Source organism: Solanum stenotomum, chromosome 8 (genome assembly GCF_019186545.1).
Source record: "Solanum stenotomum isolate F172 chromosome 8, ASM1918654v1, whole genome shotgun sequence".
Classification (NCBI taxonomy): Eukaryota; Viridiplantae; Streptophyta; class Magnoliopsida; order Solanales; family Solanaceae; genus Solanum; species Solanum stenotomum.
The window spans coordinates 12,014,864-12,030,613 of record NC_064289.1 but is presented as its reverse complement, the minus strand read 5'-3'; the positions used below and the strand labels follow the sequence as shown (position 1 = coordinate 12,030,613).

Here is a 15,750-nt window from a genome sequence, read left to right as displayed (position 1 = left end):
TTTGGTTTTACCAAAATTCATTGTTTAAGAATTATTTTGGAGGAAATGACAAATGTCCTTATTTTATTGGACACTTCACAGGTCACTCGCGAGTGTAACACACATATTTTTGCTTATTGAAAAAAAATCAAAATAACATAACGAAACCCTATATGAGGTGTCTAAAGTGAACATCACACAGTTGAGGTGTCTAAGTGAAACTTCGTGCCAACTTTAGAAGGCCACCGATGAATTTGGCCTTAGTTATTTATTACTATTTCATTTATTACTTATCTAAATTATCATTATTTTAACATTAAAATACATTTATATTTTCAATAGCAAAGAAATATTTTTAAATCAACTTTAACATCATCGAAATGTGTTTAAGGACATACGAATTAATAATTCAAGTCGTTGAGGACTCAAAAGTCAAAGTCGTCGGCGACAAAAAACTTGCGATCCATTAGACAAAAGACAATGGAAAAAAGAGTTGCCGCACTTTCCTCTCATTTTCTCATAGCAAACACACTAGCTAGTTGCTCATTCCTTGTTGTTTTTCAGACACTGTTCAGCTCAAAGCAATGTTCTACTTCGCCTTCCAACTCCTCACCAGTTTCATTATCTGTTCTTGTTTCTTAGCATACCCAATTCTTGCAAAGGTACAATCTTGAAATCCTTACAAGTAAATAGCTTTTCAAATTCAATGGATTTGTCTTTCTGGGTTCCCTTCTAAAAGGAAAAATATTGAGCATTTGAATGACATGAGTACAATCAATAGATTCGACTCTTAACTTGTGTGTGGTTGAGGCATTATAAAGTAGTAGGTTTTTTTGGCAACCCATAAAAATAAAAATAATTCACTTTTATTCGGAATAGTTTTTCACTTTATTTGAAAATGAGTGATTTAGCCATGAAAATTACTCACTTTTTCACTTTTGAAATTGTATTCAATCATAAATATTATTCCAGTAAAAAGTATAACCAAACACAACTTTAAGTTTGTCTAAACACCAATACTAATTGTGCATCTAAAACTTGCAAGAATCTTGTTTATGAATTATCTAATTGGTGCACGACTTTCTGCTATTTGCTGCAGTATCAAAAAAATGATTCTGTCACTCTATGGGTAAACAAAGTTGGACCATATGTTAACCCACAAGAGACCTACAGTTATTATAGCCTTCCATATTGTCGTCCTGGTGATGGTTATCATAAGCAGGGTGGCCTCGGCGAGGTTCTTGGAGGAAATGCTCTTATTGATAGCCGAATTGATATAAAGTTTAAGAGTCTGTTCTTCAACTTTTCACTGTGTATTATTTTATGATTTGCAGCACGTCTTTTTACTATTATCCATTTCCTTTTAACAGGAGATGTGGAGAAAAGATCAATTTGTGAACTTAAATTGGATGCATCAAAGATTGCACGGTTTAAGTATGCAATTGACAACTCGTATTGGTTTGAATTTTTTATGGGTACAGTGTTTCATGACATCTCTATGATACTGTCAATTCTTTTCAACAGTTACGCATAGCTCTGCTGTTTAACGTGCACTAATTTCTATACTTTTCTCCTGTTTTGGGTCATGACTTGTGATTCCTTCCTTCCTGGCTTCAGATGATTTGCCAATATGGGGTATGTTCTTAACTAGTTTTTCTCTAAATGTTTCTAATTACCATGTACGGTTATAACGTAAGTGAAAACTCACTTGGTATAAGGGAAATTCAGGTTTCGTAGGTGAAGTGCATCCTCGCGGAGTTGGAGATAACAAGCATGTAGTGTACACGCACAAGATGATTCAAATTCAGTACAATAGAGACCAGGTAGGCATTTTGTTTTTAGTTCTTAATGCCTTGTGGTATATCAATGATCTGCAACTGAGTGTTGATAATCTAACTATAGTCTCACTCCATTAGATCATTTCTGTCAACCTGAGTCAAGCGATCCCGAAGCCTTTGGAGGAAGGAAGGACCTTGGATATGACATATTCTCTTAAATGGTTCCCGACAAATATTAGTTATGAACAACGATTCAATGTTTACCTGAATAACTACTTTTTTCAGAACCAGGTACATACCAATCTACTATCCTACTATATTAACTACTTAAGTGGAAGCTTTTGATGGGAGTATGGTTATATTTTATCAACATTTAGAATTCATCGACACTGTTTATTGATGATATGCTAGCATGTGGTACCATAGATAATCTGTACCATGTACTTTCTTACTTGCATTATAACTTTTTCATGGAAGAACTTGATTAAAGCAACAAAACAACTGTGTCTTTACTCCCCTCAAAAAAGCAGTTACTGCTGCTCTGTCAACTTGTGGATAATTGGGGTCTAGACCACAAGAAGTAGCTATTGTCTGAACTGGAATTGTGACTAGTAGAGAAATCTATGTTTCCTTCTATTCTAAACATGTAACGACTTAGGCGAGATTGAGGCATAGAAGTAGTTTTTGTTAAAAGGAGATATATTTGGCCTCATAAAGTGTTTCTGCATATAAAGGCCATGCACCAACTTCCGTTTGGCTTTCTACAGGGAAAAATATACTTTTCTAAAACTCAATTATCTTTCTGGTTCTCATTGAAACAAAATATTAATGAGAAAGCAGATTAAAAATTTAGGCAGTTAGTCTCCATAAAGTTCTTCATGTTCCCAGCTCCTAAAACGTCTTACTCCATTTGCAGATTCATTGGTTCTCTGTAATTAATTCCATCATGATGGTAGTTTTCCTCGTTGGATTAGTGTCTATGATTTTAATGCGCACTCTTCGCAATGACTACGCAAAATATGCTCGTGAAATTGACGATATGGAGACTCTGGTAAAGCTTTTTCTTCCAATTAGTCAAGTATTTGCATGAACCTATGTCCAATGGCATATCCTTATCAGAAAATTACTGATTTGGGGTGTTTGGTTGGTTGAATTCTTGTATAGGAAAGGGATGTTATTGAAGAGTCTGGTTGGAAACTTGTCCATGGTGACGTCTTCCGACCTCCACAAAATCTGGCTCTCCTTTCAGCAGTTGTTGGGACTGGTGCTCAGCTTGCAACACTTGTTCTCCTTGTCATTTTATCTGCCTACTTTGGAAAGATGTACATGAGGTATGTTTGCAACCTGTGCTACTAATTAATTATGTTGATCATTTTCTATTTGAATACTAACTACAACATGGCTTAGGAGAGGAGCAATTATTACTACCTTTATTGTATGTTATGCTCTTACATCATTCATCTCGGGATATGTGAGTGGTGGAGTGTACTCTCGTAATGCTGGTATGTGCTCCTCTCCCTGATGTCTCATTAGTTGTTTCATGCAGCATGGTAGGTTATCATAATCAAATTTACCTGTGTAGCAGATGGATCATTTACCAATTGACGATTTTTTTTTCTTTGAATCCTTTCAGGTGAAAGCTGGATGAAGTCGATGGTCCTTACAGCATCACTTTTCCCCTTTTTGTGCTTTGGGATAGGGTTCATTGTAAACACTATTGCTATATATTATGGATCTATAGCTGCTATTCCCTTTGGCACAATTATAGTTGTTTTTGTTATTTGGGCTTTTATCTCTTTTCCCCTGTCCCTCCTTGGTACTGTTGCCGGAAGAAACTGGAGTGGTACGCCAGATAATCCATGCCGCGTTAAGAATATCCCTCGTCCTATCCCTGAGAAGAAATGGTACCTTAGACCATCTGTTATTTCTCTGGTAGGAGGTCTTCTACCCTTTGCAAGTATTTTTATTGAGATGTATTACATCTTCGCTTCCTTCTGGACCTACATGGTAATTACTCTTTTTGGTATCTAGAAAACATATCTTGAAATACTTCTTACACACTGTTTGTTCCTAGCATCTTTTTAGCAATATTCTCATCTACTTTTATTTCTCTAGTGTAGCTATATCTTTTCAATTTGTAATTTCACTAACCACATTTGAGAATATTCTTGACAGGTGCACTACTATGTGTATGGATTCTTACTCCTTGTGTTCATTGTTCTGATCATTGTCACTGTTTGTGTGACAATCGTGGGAACATATTATTTGCTGAACGCGGAGAACTATCATTGGCAATGGACTTCATTCTTCTCTGCTGCCTCCACTGCTCTATATGTCTACCTATATGCTATATATTACTATCATGCAAAGACTTCAATGTCTGGTCTCCTCCAGACCAACTTTTATTTTGGCTACACTCTTATGTTCTGCCTTGGTGTCGGTATCCTATGTGGTAAGCTCTTTTAGTAATCTCATTTGCACTGTGCTAGATCCATGTCATTAACTCGATCCATTGTTTCTTGATTGATTTTCTTGGAAACTCCAGGTGCTGTAGGGTATCTCGGTTCCAATTTATTCATCAGGAGGATTTTCGGAAATATCAAATGTGATTAAGTGCATGACAATGCACAAGACAGGTTACTCTTTATAGAGTTCTACTCATCTGTTGAGTGCGAAGCCGTATGTTCATGCTTGTCTTTATTGATCACAAACTGTGAATGAACATTAGATGGAGCTTCATTTTACATAGACAAGAACTAGCATTGTATCTTTGGATACATTGGCAATCAGATTTCATGAAGCTATATATGTTACATGGATAACTTTTAAGACCCTTTGTAGATTCTTCTTACTTTTGTGTATTCTATATGATATGTATAAATTTCCTTATTAAAAGACTATTACATGATACATTCCTTTGGAAAAGATTGTCTTTAAACTTTTTGATTTCATAATTATCTTTTACCGTTGTATCACCTCAACTATTTATTTATTTATTTTGATTAGAACATATCACCACTACAACTAATACATCAAACATTATTATAATACGGAGAATCAAATCCTCTATTATAAAGTGGAATATCAACTTCCTGGCAACAAGATATAAGTTCAGGTAGTCAACCATCGTACTAAATTTTATGTTAATATTAATCATTTGTGAATATATTTTTGAGTCTCCAACTAACGCCATAATGGAACGCAAGGAAACGGCCAAAAAAAAAGTACTCGTAGTTAAATATTACTACTTGTACTGTATTGACAAGAGCAATTTATAGATAAGCCCAATCGATGGAACAACTCAATTTCAATTCAATCTGTGGTGTCAAACTTGGCTGTCCCCATGGCCAACGGAGTCACCATCTCCGACGCCGAGACCCCGTTTCTCAGCGACGTCGTTGAAGGCTCCGTTGACTATAAGGGTCGTCTGGTGACCCGATCCAAATCCGGTGGTTGGAGATCCGCATCTTTCATCATAGGTAATACTTGTCTATGATTTTGGAATATTACTACAATTTTAGCATTTATGTTGTTTTCAAAATTGGTTATCTTTCTGCATTTTAGCTGCTGCGATGTTTAAAGAGCTGTTTTTTCTTTTTTTCATATTAGATCTTTCTGCAAGCTGGCTTGTCTTGAGAATATGATTTTTGTTTCAATTATTCTAATGATATTCAAAATTTTCTGCAGTTTTAGCTACTGGGTTGTCTCGAGTTTTGATTCTTTTTTCTCTGGAGTTATTGATTTTTCAAATCTTTCGGCACTTCTAGCTACTTGTTGTTTTAACAACCGATTTTTTCCGGCTACTTTATGGATTTTCAATCTTTCTGCAAAAAATTAGCATCTGGTTGTCTTAAAAATTGCCCTCAGCTAATTGGGGATTGAGGCGTTATTATTGTTGTGATAATAATTGTCGCTGATTTGCAAATCTATCTCCAATTTTAGCAGCTGGGTTGTCTTAAAAATGTTTTTATCTCAAATTCGCTGATTTTGAAACTTGATTATCTTCTTCCGTCTTATAGGCGTGGAGGTTGCAGAGAGATTTGCATATTATGGGATAGATTCAAACCTAATAAGCTACTTAACGGGGCCACTAGGCCAGTCAGTTGCATCGGCAGCGGAGAATGTAAATGTTTGGAGTGGAATGGCATCGCTTCTTCCACTTTTGGGTGCATTTATTGCTGACTCATATCTGGGTCGGTATCGGACCATTATCATCTTCTCTGTGCTCTACATCCTGGTTAGTACCCAATTCAGGCTTTTGTTTTGACATGCTTTTACTTTGTTTATCCCCATTAATGGTACAATAGGTTGTGGAAGTGCTTTGATAATAGGCTTTGATCTTCTTTGCCAAGGCGGATCACAATTTTAAGTCGGTGGTTGTGGAGTACTGGACCCATTCCCCTCTTGTGACAAGTAGTGCACGCGAAGGACACACACATACATACATAGGTGAGGCGGAAGTAGTGGGTTTGCCAACACAGGCTGTGCATGTAATAAATACACCTATGCCTCTTTGGACTTGGTTGAAATAAAAATTGAGTTAATGGTCAAAAACACACTTAAAGTATCCTGATTTTTCAAGTTCTATACCTAAATTGCCAGGTGTGTGAGTTTTCTTACCTGAACTATCACCAACTATTTATGAAAACACACCTCAACTATTCGTTGTTTCCCTTTTCCTACTCAAAATATCACCATCCTTTGGGCAAGAAAAGAGAGTAATTAGTTAAGGTGTGTTTTGATAAATAATTGGTGACAGTTCTGATAGGAATCTTGTACTCATGATAGTTCAGTTTAGGTATGAACTTGAAAAATTGGGAATCGGGATAGTTTAGGTGTGTTTTTGACCTTTCACTCATATAAGATTGTTCTTTGTAGATGAGGATAAAGGACTGGTTGAAAATTGAGCTTTTACTGTCCAAGTCCTCTTTGCATTTCTGGACATTTGGTAGTTGATTATTGTTGACATTAATAGTTATGAATTTGTACTCAGTAGCAATTTCAGTGTGATTAGATTGTTTTGATTCATGGATTAAGATGACTAGACTTTAGTGGCTTTAGTAAATTATCCTGCTCTCTTTAGAGAAACATTATTAACAAGTTAAGTGATGGGCCAAACATCACTTACATATGCTTATTATTGAGGAGTACATGAATAAATGCAAGAATTACATGTGCTTGGTGTTGCAAAGTTATACGTGGAGTGGTTTCAATGCATCTTTATTGATGTTGTATTATTCGGAAGGCAACCATATACTATCCTGCAGGTGTAATGTGGTCTCTACTTTAAAGAGTTGGGGCTTCTACTGTTGCAGCCTGTAGCTTAAGCCTTACCTCCCATTTTTATATATCTAGACATTATATGAAAGTAAGTATTATCTACTGTGAAGATGAAGAAATTGGGTAAGTACATAGCATATTGCACAGGTAGCATAAAGTGTGAACTTCATGCATCCAAGGTAGTGGCCTAGTGATCAATGAGGTGGATGCACGAATCACAGCTTAGACAAAAAAAAACTAGGCTATTTTTTCCCATCTTCTTAAGCCTTGGTGGACAGAGTGCCTAGTACCTGTGATGGTGGGAGGTTGCAGTATCTGGTAGAATTGTTGAGGTGTGCACAAGCTAACTCAGACACTACAATTATCAAATAAGAAAACAGTGCGGACATCATGCTATTATGGGGTTTATTTATCCCTCTTGTCTTGATAGAAAAAAGTATGGGGCATTATTATACTTGTTTTTTGATAAGGTATCAGTACTGTAATACCTTATCAAAAGTTTGACCTACACAAGTTTGACTGGAACTATTAAAAGCTTCAAATGGCAGCATTTTTGAGTAGAAGGCACTCTGAAATTTAAATTTGATATTCTAAAGTTGGCTCTTTAGAACCAGCATATCTATTAGCGTGAATAGATACTTAGACAGGGATGGTAATGTAAGGATTAATAATGTAGGGATTGTAATTAAGGGTTAATAATGTAGGGATTGTAATTAAGGATTAATAATGCAGATTTTAATGATGGTACTAATTCTCAAAAATAAAAAAAATAAAAAATAATGTAGATTGTAATGCAGTTATTACTATACTGGTATTATTTCTTATACAATGTCTAGTTTAAAATGTATTTCTTTATATTTTTAAAAGGGATTGTTTAAAACATAAGGGTTATTTTGGTCATTTTAGTTACTAATATTCCTATTCTTCATAAAATAGTACATCGATTCATGCATAGCTTATGCATTATTATTAATGTTAGCAACAAAAATGACAAGCAAACAGAATGTATAAGTAATGCGGGATATTATCCAAGTAGAAAAATTGTAACCAAATATTTTATTGCTTATGCTGAACTTTCTGCGGGTATTTTCACCTGTATACTTGCAACCAAATGAGCACTTAAAGTATGGCTCCATGTATAGTTTCCTAGTACCAAGCGGCCTCTCTTCACCATAGCGAGAAAGATAAAAACCAAAGTCTCTGTTCTATTGCTTGATTTTTTTAGGAATAAGAAAATTGTCTAGGTGAAGTTTTCTAAGGAGAAAGGCATAACGATGGCATGATTTAGGAACAAGTACGCCTCTCAAAAAAGTACTGTCTACTTTTTGCTCTAGCAAAAAAAGAATTAGCAAGTAAATCATTCTTCGTTTGTTGAACTGCAGGGACTTGGCTTCCTGACGCTTTCAACTGTTCTCCCTTCCAGTCATTCTGACTGCCAAGATACTGCAACATGTTCTCCTCCCAAGTTCCAAATTATTTTCTTCTTCTTTTCATTGTATCTAGTAGCTTTTGGACAGGGAGGGCACAAGCCTTGTGTGCAAGCTTTTGGAGCGGACCAATTTGATGCTCAAGACCCAGAGGAAAGTAAAGCTAAAAGCTCATTCTTCAATTGGTGGTATTTTGGAATGTGTGGTGGGTTGTTCATGACTGTCTGTATATTGAACTACGTTCAAGATAATCTTAGCTGGGGTCTGGGATTTGGAATTCCCTGTATTGTCATGGGTCTCGCACTTGTTGTTTTCTTGCTTGGAAGCTTCACTTATCGGTTTCACCAAAGCAGTGATGAAAAGAACCCATTTATTAGAATTGGTAATGTGTTCATTAATGCAGCTAGGAATTGGCAAACAACCACTTCAGCTATATCAGTGGAACAAGAAGTTCAGGGTATTCAGCCTCATGAAGGTTCTGAACAATTCAAGTGAGTGTATTTTGCTGTTTTTTTTCTTAATTTTTTTTTTCAAGTGAGTGAATTTTGTTTGATTTTTTCTGCTTCTGATGATAATTTAAAGGAAAAATACTACAGTTCTGCAATAGGTTAAGATAACAGAAGGGTTTCTGGAATGGGCTCTACTGGGTTTGATTTGTTAAGAGTTAAAAGGATATAGGAACTGGCTTTAAAGAGTTAATGACTGCATAATATTCAGCTTGCTATTGAATGTAGAAGCCCAAGCATGTACGGACACTCGGATTTATTATTTATGGGATAGTATTGGCCATTTAAATAAAATATTTCTGTATAAGCCATTCTCCTCTCTATCTTCACGTAAGGGTTTGGTTGCGTACACTCCCCCCTAGACCCCACTTGTTGTAGTTCACTGGGTATGTTGCTGTTGTTGTATAAAAAGTTGTTCTTTAATCAAGTGTATTACAAGACATCTCATTTTATTGGTATATATCATTATTGAACACAGGTTCCTCAACAAAGCGTTGCTCGCACCCAATGGTTCCAAGGAAAATGGGAAAATTTGCAGTATCAGTGAGGTTGAGGAGGCTAAGGCTATTCTTAGGTTGATTCCAATATGGACAACATGTTTGGTATATGCTATTGTGTTCTCACAGTCATCTACTTTTTTCACCAAGCAAGGTGCAACTATGGACAGATCTCTTGGTTCAAATTTTGAAGTACCAGCTGCCTCATTACAATCTTTCATTAGCCTCTCTGTTGTCATTTTTATTCCTATATATGACCGTATTTTGGTTCCCGTTGCAAGAGCTGTAACTGGGAAACCATCAGGCATAACAATGCTCCAAAGAATTGGAACTGGGATTTTCTTGTCTATACTTTCAATGGTGGTTGCGGCTATAATCGAGAAGAAACGTCTCCAAACTGCTTTAGAACACGGTCTGGTCGACATGCCAAAGGCAACAGTTCCCATGAGCATTTGCTGGTTAATACCTCAGTATATACTATTTGGTATTTCCGATGTATTCACCATGGTTGGTCTGCAGGAGTTCTTCTACGATCAGGTGCCAGTTGAGTTGAAAAGTATAGGTCTTTCTCTCTACCTCAGCATTTTTGGCATAGGGAGCTTCTTGAGCAGTTTCCTTATCTCTGTTACTGAGAACATCACTGGGAAAGATGGTCAGACCAGTTGGTTTTCTGACAACTTGAATCGGGCACATCTGGATTACTTCTATTGGGTTCTTGCTGTACTAAGTACCATCGCATTCACAGCGTACTTGTATTTTTCAAGATCTTATATATACAATAAGTCAAGTTCTCTCTAAGATGTATGGTGTACTTGTGTAGGATACCTTTAGCATGGAGAAGTCGATGGTAGTGTAGTGATATTCTTGTCAAAGAACTCCTTGTGCTGGTAGAAGGAATAGATATACATGCACTGCAGGCTGAGGTGCTTGTGACACTATCAGGAGATAGAATTATGCTGTTGTTTGTTGATCATGTAATTGTAAAACTAAGTGTATGCAGATGTTTTATGTCATGTGATTGTAATTTCAGAATACTGTCATCTTGAAATAGTTTGGCGCTTGAAATAACATTTGAACAATAAGCAATGTTGACTTATTTCTCCTTAGAGAGCTTACAAGTTGTCATAACATGTATAATATCTTTGGTGATTGAATTTATTGAACTCCCAAGTGCACCTTAAACCCAACTTTGAAACTACTTGTTCTAGTTTAAACATCTGTTAGAATAGAAACATCTGTTACCAAAACATTACACTAAAAAACATGTCAAATTAATTGCAAGGCCAACATTAACAGAGAAATCCATTTGGTATCAAAGCTAAGTGCCCTCAAGCTACCCATAAGCTTGAGTGGTATCTTAGCTTTTCCTTACAAGAATTCCTCCTACACCTGTAAACTGTAGCATTCGTGATTGACTTCCTCAACTGTGTTTGATAGAAAGACAGGCACAACACCTCTGACCAAGAGAGTGGTTGGTGCACATAAATCCCCTACATGCTATGGTTTCTAGAGTGAGTCAAATCTGTATAGCCATGGAGCAACATCCACGTCTGGATCTGATCTAATTTCTCAACACGACTCTATGGCCGCACAAGAACCACATACATGATTCTCTCAGTGGTATCAGTGAACCAAACAAGTTTTTTCTTTCTTTTACTTAAAATGTAAATTAAGGCAGAAAAGGCTTGTTTTTGCTCATTTTCTTTTTCTTCAGTTCTTTTGGAACTATGGTTTTAGGAGAGGACAATGTATGATGCCTGGCAGGATTTTCACCAGCCATGACTTCTCCTATGACACAAGGGGTGAACCATTCCATCAAATCCTTGAGAAGGGGCTCATCTCGTATTTGATGGTCGACATGGTAATAGGCTTTGTTTCTACAAGNTATCCCCTACATGCTATGGTTTCTAGAGTGAGTCAAATCTGTATAGCCGTGGAGCAACATCCACGTCTGGATCTTATCTAAATGCTCAACAAGACTCTATGGTCGCACAAGAACCACATACATGATTCTCTCAGTGGTATCAGTGAACCAAACAGGTTTTTTCTTTCTTTTACTTAAAATGTAAATTAAGGCAGAAAAGGCTTGTTTTTGTTCATTTTCTTTTTCTTCAATTCTTTTGGAACTATGGTTTTAGGAGAGGACAATGTATGATGCCTGGCAGGATTTTCACCAGCCATGACTTCTCCTATGACACAAGGGGTGAACCATTCCATCAAATCCTTGAGAAGGGGCCCATGTCGTATTTGATGGTTGGCATGGTAATAGGCTTTGTTTCTACGAGGCAAAAAATGGAACAGAAATATCATTCGATTTGTTGAAACTCTAAAAAAGATATAAGAAAGGTTCCTTCATTGAGTGACAATTGGGCAACTTATGGGAAGTTACAATCCCTACCATCGAATAATGCACCTACACGTTTTCATTGAGAGCCAAAGGGATTAATTATGATTACCATCTCTAGTCACATTCTACTTTTCAAGGTCCAATGATGAAGGTGCAAAGGATGACTGCAGAGAAACAAAGGTGATTATAGAAGAACAAAGACAGAGAGGGGAAGTTTTATTAATCTCAATATGACCTTCCTAATCAGAAGGACATTCTTTTTAGCATCAAGTTTCACATACTTTTCTTCTACTTTCCTTTATTATGGAATAACAGAACAGTTTCAGCAATGCCACCATCATGTTATGTTGAAAGTTCAAAAAAAGATTTAAGGTTGTAAGGTGCAACGACGTCTGGAGTTCCATTCCACATAACTTCGGCATATTGTTTGGAGGCCAGCTCAGAGGGATGAAAAGAGTCGAAAAACAAGTAATCTTTCACGTTTTTACATAACTTGTACTTTTTTACTTGTCTCTTGCCTCCACAACTATAAATCCCTCGTAATGGACCAGCCCCACAACAAGCCGTCTTTGATGTCTTAAAACCTAAACAAAGCAAAATTGTAAGTAAATTAAGACTATAAAGAGACTATTCCATATTACTATAAAGAAACAACCTATAGTACTCATTGCCATATTAGCTATGTTACATAAATCAAGAATGCTCGAACATAAAGAGACTAGACGTTGAGTTTGATGAGAAAAGAACATACCATATTTTGTTGGATTATCAACGCTATCTGAAAATACTTTGAACAAGTTGAATAATGTGTACTTAAATCCAGGCAATTGCTTCTCCAGTTGTTTGAGTGTATTTGGAAGAGCCGAATTATGCATTTTTACCAAGTTTGTGATCTTCCCTATGGAATTGCCATTGAGAGCTATAGTATTAGGGAGACGACCTATTGGAACCATATTAAGCATGCCAAATTTTCTCCCTCCTTCCTTGTAAATTCCCTGTTCCATTAGTTTAAGAAAGCACAAAGAATTAGTCTAGCTACTCTCTAGACTAAACTCAACATAGAACATGAAAAAAAAAAACATTCAAATTCGACAAACAAAAAATTCGCAAAGCTGATGGTGTCTAGATGATCACTTTGTAAGTTTGGGTGCTCAACTGACAAAATGAAGACAAGTTGAGATGTCTACATGTGCATACTCCTTCCAAAATGGACGAGAAAAATGACAACACTCCTAACTTGTCAGATATTATACAAGTCTAAAATAAACACTGCTCAATTTGTATTAAACACAAAATGCATGAAACTACAAACATCGTTTATTGAAGCAAATACTCCAAGTGTTAAATAGATAAAAGTGGTAAAACTAACTCCAAAGAAATACGAAAAGATTAGGTTGAATCGATAAGTTCATTACCTTCAGAACAGATGTCAAATTGCCCATAATCATCTTTAGATATTCTCTCTCAGGATATGAAGAATTTGTTGACAAAGGAGCCAAGTAATCGTTACCACCAGCGCTAAAAATATATACAGCATTCGAGAGGATCTGTTTGGACTCTGTTTTCCCCACCTTCTTCTTCAACAGTTTTACGATTTTTTTGAAATATCTCAACTGTGTTTGAAGATCTATAACCTGTCAAATGGAATCAATACTTCAGAGCTACATAAACAAGTCTTAGTAATACAATCTTCCTATCAAACTAGTTACTCCCTGTTTCAATTTGTTTGTCCTACTTTTCTTTTTGGTCCGTTTAAAGAAGAATCTCTTTCATTTTTTGACAATACTTTAAGATTACAAGATTCAAAAGCATTCATTACTTTGTTAAATTTCGTGTCAAGTCAAAATCAAACAAACAGATTGAAATGGAGAGAGTATATGAAACCAATTATATCAAAGACTACCACCCTATATATTTGATTTAACAATCAAATTCAAACATGAATTACATCAAACTTAATTCAAAGGAATTGTCCCTTACAAAACCACGATGAGTTTCGACCAAACAACCAGCACCGCCTGATGCAAAGTTTACCCCATGAACAAAATGTTGCTTGCCAATTTCAAAATACGAAGGAATCAATGGCAAATCAGCATATTCAGCTGCAAATAAAACAAAATAATCAAGTCTCATGCCTCTGTAGCAAAATAATCTAAAAGTGGTTCTCCCTTTTCATTTATGGAAAGTCACTTAATTCCTTTAGCATAACATTGTTGATCAAATACTCCTAAGTTAGTATTTTCGAGTCGGAGAATCTTCAAAAATTTTCTTCAGAACTATAGGCAGATCGAAGATTTTGAGTTTATGTGTTCTGATTTTTTTTTTAAAAAACACTTTACAGAGTTAGTGGATATTGTCAAAAACTACTGAATCCGTAACTAAAATTCTAGCTCTACCCCTACCCCTGTTTCAAACATTTTTCAGATAATTCACCAAAAAGCCATAAAATTTACCGATAAAATCAGGGATGAGACGTCCATCGGAGAACCTGCCGGTAGGGTACTTGAAGAATGATTCTCCATATGGCCGCCAATTTGCTTGGTACTCAGTAGTGGTGTTGATGTAGTTATTATTTCCGGGATCGAACAATGAATCACCGAACACGAAAAGGCCAGCTTGAGGTCTTCCATGGCTGCTAATACACAAAATTGGGTGAATAAAACATACAACCAAAATAAAGATGTAGAAGTTAAACAAGGTTGAGCTCAAAGCCATTGGAGTAGTTGAATTAACTTAAGAAAAAACAATTATATATACTACTCCGTCTCCCTCATGGCACACTCATCCATTTATTCCGTGCTCAATTTTTTAATAATTTTTGTTAATAATTGAAAACAATTTAACTATATAATTTATCAGGAACTATATAATTAAATATCATTTTTTATTGTGAAAATAATTGAGTCGCGGGGACTGTTCCGTTTATAGTTGAAAAAATGTTTGTGGAAGAAAGAGAGAAGATATAGACAAAATCCATTCACATGGAGACAAAATGAATAAAACATAAAAAAAGAGTCTTATCCATTCCACTGTAATCACAATATACAACAGCCGCAGTGGGGAGCCACCTCGAAGTTCATCCGAACATACTTCGATAAAAAATTATATGATGTACACATAGTTAAAATAAATTTTTAGGTATATATAGTAGATGTCGAACCTCCTTCGACTACTTTGTGTGTCTATTTTTTCAGATTTTAAACCCCTTTATTGAAAATCTTGACTCCGCCACTGACAACAGGTGTTAATAAATACTTTTTAATGCTTTTAGCAATGTGCATAATATTTGGAAAAATTACATATCAGAATTTCTAAAATTTTCTACTTTTTTCGTTTTTTTTTAATTGTCATATTATGCTTTTCAAAAGTTAATTTGACTAATTTTCAAAGTTAAATTAAATCGATATTTTAAACTAAAAATCTAAATATTCAAAAATTACTATAAATTGTAATTTTCTACATATCAATATGATGAAAAAATACATCTTAAAATGTTACTCAAAGTTCTTATAAAGGAAATTATGACAACTAAAAAAAGACGGAGGAAGTATCATTTAAAAAAAATTATCTCTATGATACACTCCCATTAAGTAATGTATCATTTGCAATGTATCATGTAGCCAAAGTATGCATTCAAGAGCAATGAAAAATTTGAAATTTTTGTAATTAAAAAAACATTTAAAATAGGATATAATTAACCCTAAATGTTTGAGATTTCTATACTTTTCCCATTGTTTCCCTTTTTTTTTTCTTTTTTTTTTTTGACATGGCCCATTAATTCTTTATTTGTGCTATAGTGTAGTGATATTCTTGTCGAAGAATGCTCTGGGACGGTTGATTTTTCTTGGGAAAATTGTATGAAATATCAAATTATTAATTCAAATTAAATGTTATAGTCATAGTTTATTTTATTTGTAATTCACAGTAAACATCTCA

The 15,750-nt window shown here is 35.3% G+C and overlaps 3 protein-coding genes across 3 annotated transcripts; 2 read left to right on the top strand and 1 right to left on the bottom strand.

Annotated features, from left to right (window-relative positions):
* Positions 1-469: 469 nt before the first annotated feature.
* On the top strand, positions 470-4,714 carry LOC125874871 (transmembrane 9 superfamily member 1-like). The gene is made up of 12 exons (XM_049555911.1): positions 470-641; positions 1,079-1,268; positions 1,350-1,454; positions 1,597-1,614; positions 1,708-1,802; positions 1,896-2,048; positions 2,674-2,808; positions 2,922-3,088; positions 3,165-3,259; positions 3,391-3,764; positions 3,933-4,209; positions 4,303-4,714. Exons 1-12 carry the CDS (start codon positions 564-566, stop codon positions 4,368-4,370), a joined length of 1,755 nt encoding a protein of 584 aa, XP_049411868.1. The 5' UTR covers positions 470-563; the 3' UTR covers positions 4,371-4,714.
* Positions 4,715-4,995: 281 nt separating this feature from the next.
* Positions 4,996-10,535, top strand: LOC125872125 (protein NRT1/ PTR FAMILY 5.10-like). The gene is made up of 4 exons (XM_049552805.1): positions 4,996-5,236; positions 5,777-5,994; positions 8,420-8,955; positions 9,449-10,535. Exons 1-4 carry the CDS (start codon positions 5,101-5,103, stop codon positions 10,263-10,265), a joined length of 1,707 nt encoding a protein of 568 aa, XP_049408762.1. The 5' UTR covers positions 4,996-5,100; the 3' UTR covers positions 10,266-10,535.
* Positions 10,536-12,011: 1,476 nt separating this feature from the next.
* LOC125872129 (GDSL lipase-like) lies at positions 12,012-14,673 on the bottom strand. The gene is made up of 5 exons (XM_049552809.1): positions 14,268-14,673; positions 13,795-13,916; positions 13,230-13,448; positions 12,566-12,809; positions 12,012-12,398 (listed from the first exon to the last, which is right to left on the bottom strand). Exons 1-5 carry the CDS (start codon positions 14,527-14,529, stop codon positions 12,157-12,159), a joined length of 1,089 nt encoding a protein of 362 aa, XP_049408766.1. The 5' UTR covers positions 14,530-14,673; the 3' UTR covers positions 12,012-12,156.
* Between the last annotated feature and the right edge of the window lie 1,077 nt (positions 14,674-15,750).

Coding starts and splice junctions, on each gene's coding strand:
- LOC125872129 (XM_049552809.1), bottom strand. CDS start 14,529: ATGGCTTTGAGCTCAACCTTGTTTAACTTCTACATCTTTATTTTGGTT. Junction 13,917..14,267: donor TCTCATCCCTGATTTTATCG/GTAAATTTTATG, acceptor TTTTATTTGCAG/CTGAATATGCTGATTTGCCA. Junction 13,449..13,794: donor TCGAAACTCATCGTGGTTTT/GTAAGGGACAAT, acceptor TCCATTTGACAG/GTTATAGATCTTCAAACACA.
- LOC125874871 (XM_049555911.1), top strand. CDS start 564: ATGTTCTACTTCGCCTTCCAACTCCTCACCAGTTTCATTATCTGTTCT. Junction 1,803..1,895: donor TTCAGTACAATAGAGACCAG/GTAGGCATTTTG, acceptor TCACTCCATTAG/ATCATTTCTGTCAACCTGAG. Junction 3,089..3,164: donor TTTGGAAAGATGTACATGAG/GTATGTTTGCAA, acceptor AACATGGCTTAG/GAGAGGAGCAATTATTACTA.
- LOC125872125 (XM_049552805.1), top strand. CDS start 5,101: ATGGCCAACGGAGTCACCATCTCCGACGCCGAGACCCCGTTTCTCAGC. Junction 5,237..5,776: donor ATCCGCATCTTTCATCATAG/GTAATACTTGTC, acceptor TCCGTCTTATAG/GCGTGGAGGTTGCAGAGAGA. Junction 8,956..9,448: donor GAAGGTTCTGAACAATTCAA/GTGAGTGTATTT, acceptor TATTGAACACAG/GTTCCTCAACAAAGCGTTGC.